The 6,748-nt window shown below is 40.7% G+C and overlaps 1 protein-coding gene across 4 annotated transcripts in view; it reads right to left on the reverse strand.

Annotated features, from left to right (window-relative positions):
- Positions 1-6,426, reverse strand: part of Myom1 (myomesin 1) — a 139,136-nt gene extending 132,710 nt beyond the window's left edge. For 2 of the 4 annotated variants that reach the window (XM_048806491.1, XM_048806490.1), the window contains exons 1-2: positions 6,212-6,426; positions 1,435-1,775 (exon numbers count right to left, since the gene is read on the reverse strand). In XM_048806491.1, the coding sequence (XP_048662448.1) occupies positions 1,435-1,751 (317 nt within the window). In that variant the 5' untranslated portion in view covers positions 1,752-1,775; positions 6,212-6,426. The remainder of the gene's footprint in view (positions 1-1,434; positions 1,776-6,211) is intronic. The other 2 variants (XM_015482521.2, XM_015482520.2) reach the window with 2 other exon arrangements.
- Positions 6,427-6,748: the final 322 nt, after the last annotated feature.

The raw sequence follows: 6,748 nt of genomic DNA on the forward strand, positions 1-6,748 counted from the left end.
AAAAACTTTAGATGTCCAGAGATAAGCCCCCTTTCCAGTTGCTTTACCAGATATTTTATGGACTTAAATTTTGGAAGATTTAAAATGATATCGTATTTATAACAAAAAATGCCACTATGCCCCATGCTTTGGAGAAGAGGATTAGAGGCAGCAGGTGGCTACTGACCACATAGTCTAGAAATGTCTATGCTTCTGGAGATCAGCAATTCTTTTTGTAGGCTAAAGATAGACTTTCAATTAAAAAAAAATCACATGTATCTTGCAAGAGTTTTTTTTTGTTGTTTGTTTGTTTGTTTTTTTAAATCTCCATGAAGTATTTTATTCTGAATACTGAGAAAATAAAAGTGCTTTGGATTTGGAAAACAGCATTCATTGGTCTGGACCAACAGACACAGAGAAGCCAAATGCAAAATTAGCAAGAAAAAGCATTTCTCCCAGGGTTGGTGCTGCTGCATAGCGTCATAGCAACTAACCTCTTTCTTTGGGTGACTGCAGGTGGAACTTTCTTCTCTGCAATCAGACTATTGGTGAGTTTGCTGTTCACATCAGTAAGAATGAAACATCTCACTCTTACCTAAACGATCTCAGTTGCTTGTTAACCCCAGAATATCAGCCTTTGCTCCCACCCCAGGTAAAGAGCTCCAACCAAGGGTTTTTGGATACAACAGTCCACCTTGACCTTAACTTTATTGTTTCCAAAGAAATGAGATCTTGGGGTTGCTCTGCAGACCAGATCTGCATCTAAACTCCACTTTTCCTAAAATCCTAAAATAGCTCCTTCTAGTTATCTATAGTCTGCCAAATTGTTGGTTCAATAAATCTAATTTTGTTACAATACAGGTTTGGTTCTATTAGTCTTAGGCTGACTGAGATAAGGCCAAGTTTTTTTGTTTAATAAAATGCTCCAGCTAAAGAAAGTATTTTCTGCTTGAATAATAGCTCAGAATTTTGATTATTGGCTTTCTGAGTTTGAAAAAAATAGAATCCATCTCTGCCATCATTTAGCCCTCTGTTACCTGTGAATTTTAACTTCTACCCTGGTGGCCTCTCATCTAAGCAAAAAACCTTCTGAGAGCCAGGAGACCTGCTGTGAGTGTTGAAATGATATTTTCTGGCTCTGCGGCTGCTAAAGTAACTTGTGGCAAAATGTCCCTGCTTCTAGAAATATCACAGCAGGAATCGCAAGTGAGACTCGCCAAGAGAACTAGGAACCTCTCTGTGAATCCCAAAGAGACAATCATGGGCAATAGGTATAGACACAGGTCTCAGGTGTCTATACCTGTATCTCAGGTGTCTATACTCCCCAAACCTATTCTTTCTCCACACCTGGTTTAAAGGTAGAGCTGCCACATTGAAGGAGCCAGGAAAAGTGATTTGGGAGGACCATTCAGAGCACAGCCTCTACCCAAGGTTGGGAGGCTGCTCAAGACCTACCCGTGGGAGTAGCCATAATCGTAGGCTGAGGCTGCCTTCCGACTGACTTGGGAGTCCAGGGAGAACTGCGAGCTTCCAAGATGGGAGGCCTGAGAGGCTTGCTGCTGGTAGGAGGAGGCCGAGGCCTGGATGGAGGCCTGCGACTCCTGGCAGTGAGCCGCCGAGGACCGACTGCTGTAGGCGGTGGAGCCGTGGGTGTAGATGGCGGATCGCTTCTTCTCCTGCTGGTACTGGCTCATGGTGGTGCGAAGGTCCTTGTTGCGGTAGCTGAGATCATAGTGCTGGTGGGACCTCTGATAGAAAGGTAACGACATCATGTGCCCTCGAGGGGAGCAGGCAGCCTACAAGAGGACAGCAATTCTTGAGTCAATTATTAAGGAACCCAGGCCATAGGACAAGTCCTCCACACCAACGTGTAAGAATGCATGCATTCATCTTTCCAAGGGGTAAATGGAAAAGGATGTGAGGTTCAGTCTAACGGGTTACTCAGTAAACTCCCTCCCACATAACCTGTGTGTCCCTTCCTGTCTTGTGACTTCTTTTTTCTTTATATTTAGGAGGGCCTCACAGGGTTTCTTGACTCTTGCTATTGTGCTTTTTCCCTCGGGCCCTCTGTCATGCACATTTCTAAATTTTTTTGGCAATTTCATTCTGACCGGGACTTCATTTGGGATCATATGTAATGATGGAGTGCAATGTAGTATTCATTCAACAAATAATTAATGAGCACCCACTATGGGCCTGGAATTACTCTAGCATAAGAAATACAGAAGTGAACAAAAACAAACCAAAAGCAAAAATCTCTGCTGTAATAACCTGCTCCAGAACGGTAGATTCTTTTTTTGAATGTTTTTATTAGTGCATTATAGTTATACATAAGAGTGGGGTTTCATTTTGACACAGTCATACATGCATGGAATGTAATTTGCTCTATTTTAGTCCCCAGTACTTCCTCTTTCCCTCCTCTCCTCCCACCCTATTTCCCTTCTCTACTTGTCTTCCTTCCATTTCTTTATTTATTGTTTTTAATTGGTGTTTTAAAGATACACATAGGTGGAAATCACTGTGGTGTATCTTTTATATATGTAGCATAAGGTTAATTTCATCCTGTAGTTCCTCCCTTTTCCGAATCCTTCTCTCTCCTCCTCAATCCCCTTCATCTACTCCACTGATCTCCCTTCTATTTTCATGGAATTCACCCTCCTGCCCCCGCCCCCCTCCCCTTATTCTGCTCTAGCTTTTCCATGGGAGAAAAAATAATTGACCCTTGACTGTCTGAGTCTGGTTTATTTCACCTCCATGCTGTTCTCCAGTTTCATCCATTTACTGGCAAATGCCATAATTTTTTTCTTCTTTATGGCTGAGTAAAACACCATTGTGAATAAACAGCACATTTTCTTTATCTGTTCGTCTGTTGGTAGGCACTGGAGCTGGTTCCATAACTTAACTATTATGAATTGTGTTGCTATAAATATTGATATTCTTGGATCACTATAATGTGCTGATTTTAGTTCTTTTGGGTAAATCTTATAAGAAGATTTAAAGTCTTATACCAAGGAGTAGGGTAACTGGAGTAGTTAGACCTGTATATTCTATTGTAAGAGATAGTCATGAAAATTAATGAGGTATATTAGCATGTGCTAAGTACAATAGAGGAAAAATCAAGCAGGAAAGAGGGATAGATGCAATTTTAAATAGCCCCATCAGGGATGGCTTTGCTGGAAGGTGACATCTGAGCATGAGAGTATCTGGGGGAGGAGTGCTCTAGATAAAATACCAGTGCAGAGGCCCTGAGGAAGGGGCACTTATCATGCTCCAGCCAGAGAGGCAGGGGGTGTGGGAGGAGGGAGAGGCAAAGGTGGTGTCCTAGAGATGAGGGGCAGGCAGGGGGAAGGGCAGATAGTGTAGGGTACTGTAGGCGACAGTAAGGACTTGATCTTTTATTCTGAGAGACTGAGAAGCCATTGGAAGGTTCTGAGCTGAGAATGACACTTGGTGTCCCTATAAGAAAAGGAAATTGGGATGCATTATCTGTACATATAACAGTGGGAGGACCATGTGGAAACAAAGGGAGGAGAGGAGGGCAATCTACAAACCAAAGAGGGGCCTCAGAGAAAACCAACCCTTGCATCTTGGATTTCTAGCCTCCACCATTGTAAGAAAAGAAGTCTCTCTGTTAGGTAAGCCATCCGGTCTGTGGTACTTTGCTATGGTGGCCCTAGCACACAACACAAAGGTCACTACAATATCCAAGGTAGCAATGACGGCGGTAGTGGTGAAAATGTGACAAGTGGTCAGACGGTGCACAGTTTTGGAAGACAGAACAAATAACATTCGGTGGAAGTTCTGAATTAGAGTGTGAAGAGAGATAATGCCAAGGGTTTTGCCTGAGTAACTGGAAGACTGAGGTTGTTATGACGGAGATGGGGAGGATAAGAAAGCCTTGGTTTGAGTTGGAAGAACACAAGGTTGGTTTGAGACATTCTGCATCTGAGATGCTTGCTAGACCTTTAAGAGGAGGCCTAAAATGGGAAGCTGGATATGTGACTTTGGAGTTCAGGGAAGTAGACCAGTATAAAAACCTGCCTTAGAGAGCAAACAGCATGTCGGTGGTACTGAAAGACCAAACAAACAAAAAAAACTAGATGAGAACAAACGTAAATGGAAAAGTAGGTGCTAGGACTGAGCCCTGGAGTTATGGCAATGTTACTCACAAGCTCTGTCAAATCTTAGGAACACTTCAAAAGGGTATATCAGAAAAAGTATTTGCTTTACAAGGAATATGAAGGCTTCCAGTCTTCCCACATGAAGAAGTAAGAGAGTCATTCCTCAGGATGCCAGTTGGCATTGTGAACTAGTTACCATTATACCAAAAATCAAAGATGGAGTTTGCTTAGCATTGGGAGGGGAGACTTCACATTACATTAGCTTCCTTGAATAATCTGTTCACTGTTAGGAGATTTATCAGCTGCACGGACAACATAACATTTTTATAGATGTCTCCCCTCCTAGTTTTTTAAACGCTTTTATGTATCTTTTCAAATGTTGTTTTAAAATCTTATAAGAAGCTGGATGCATTGGCACATACTTGTAATCCCAGCAGCTCTGGAGGCTGAGGCAGGAGGATCATGAGTTCAAAGCCAGCCTCAGCAAAAGTAAGGTGCTAAGCAACTCAGTGAGACCCTGTCTGTCTCTAATAAAATACAAAATAGGGCTAGGAATGTGGCTCAGTGGTTGAGTGTTCCTGAATTCAATACCCAGTCAAAAAAAAAAAATCTTATAAGAAAATCAGTTTTGGAGTAATCAGTTTTTTTCCAAAATTTGTTTTTCTTAAAAACCTGAAGGAGTAAATCCTTCTGAAGTTGCTATATTTTTGCCATATTTAATAATACTTTTCATTTAAGCTATTTTAAAAGTCAGTATGTATTCCCTAGAGAAGAAAATCTAGCAAACTTCACTCCAGAAATATGTATCTTAGGTCTCAAGGAAGATATCAGTCTACATGGCATTTCCTAAGAGAAAAAAATAGCTACTAACAAGCAACTCTGCTTCAACCCTTAAATAGATTGCTCTTTTCTGTTCTTAAATATACAGAATAAAATTGTCATAGATAATTAATAATTTTTATATGAATTTTGATAATACAAAAGATTAGAATAAATATAGAATTATGCCAGGCAGTTACAAAGATATTAGATATGTTTCTATAACAATACATACCACACTATCACATGGCAAATACTGTCTGAATGATCTACAAATAAATAATAAAGGTTTTTCCACTTATTATGTTATAAGCTAAAGTCACTACCCAGATGATTTGAAATAATTTTCACAAAATAAAATCTTTAAATCTTACCCCAATTCTATTTTCCTCTCTATTTTTATTTCTCCCAATGTATTTATTTTTAATAATATTTAATATTCCATGCACATGGATCACACATTACAAGTAAACAGGGCTTGACGTTAAGTCAACAGAACTGGTTGACCTCTGGAACGAAGGTATAACTTCCTCCTCTTCATCAAGTAGACAAGGATTATCCCTACTGCTGAACAACTAGAGTTTGTTGGCAGGACAAATGGTTTTATTGTCTTCTGTTCATTTAAAACTTAAATTTTATTTTCAGAAACAATTTGGTAATTTAGGAAGAAATACAAACTCCACAGTTGTAATCTTCATGTGATACTTTTGGATAGGCATTCAAGGTTGAAATCTGATTAAAATTATTCACAGAAGGTGTTAACTTCAGGATCATTCTTTGGGGAATCGGTGCTGCCTCTGAAATCTGAGTTAATCATTTTCAAGTTAGGAGAACCATGGTGCACACAGACACACACTGATGGCATTGTCAGAGTAAAAAATCACTGAATCATAAACTAGTAACCTCAGCGTTAATTTGCCTCCTTTTGGCCCAGTTTATCATCAGAGAAAGGAAAGCACAGGATTTCCTGCCCCTCGTCCATTCCAGATTTCAACCAAACTGCTGAATTATAACGTGGAAAGGGTAGTCAGAGTTGAATCTGAGACAAACATGATCTTATAGCTCTAGGAATGGGAGCTTAATTTAAAAAGAATACAATGATCTGAGAAAATAACCCTGCCAGCCCAGCTGGCTCCCTGCTGTTCTAGTTCCCAGATTCCTATTTCTCTGCTATTCTGACATCTCTGTGAGAAAACTGCTAAGCTGAGAGGCGAGCAAGAAGCCACACACTGCAGTGCTGATGAGCACATAAGCGCTCAAGTGCATTTTCTCTGCCTGGCTGTCACACTTACCAGTTTCCAAAGGAGTAATGGTGGGGGAAATGTTCTGATGTGGCCGAGGAGCTGGAGGAGAGAATGAAAACCCCACTCTAGGTTGAATCCAAGAAAAAGTTCAGAGGCAGGGCTAAAGGCAGGACCCTGGGGGCCAGTTCAAAAATAATGCATGTGGTCAGGCAGCAGAATGTCAGGGCCCCACAGCCAGCCTTTTATGGCCAAGAAGGCAGATAAATATAGCAGCAAATGGGGAGGGTAGTCCCAGACCCAGAGGAGGAGAGGCACAGGCAGGTAGCTGCCTTCCTAATGTGATTATATTTGTGCGGACAACGGTCCCGTCTGATTAGACAAACATGGGGTTTTTATTTGGCTGTAAGAGCTATGTTCAATATCACTGTAACCCAGGATATTTGAAAGTATAATGGAAAGAGTGGTTTGTGTGGAGAGCTAAAAATAGGTGTAGTAATCCGATTCTCAAAATGGACTTCATGGAATTTTAATGCCAAGATATGATTCTGGGTGTGCTGTTAATAACAGGTGTACAATACACTTAAA

Source organism: Marmota marmota, unplaced genomic scaffold (genome assembly GCF_001458135.2).
Source record: "Marmota marmota marmota unplaced genomic scaffold, marMar, whole genome shotgun sequence".
Lineage (NCBI taxonomy): Eukaryota > Metazoa > Chordata > Mammalia > Rodentia > Sciuridae > Marmota > Marmota marmota.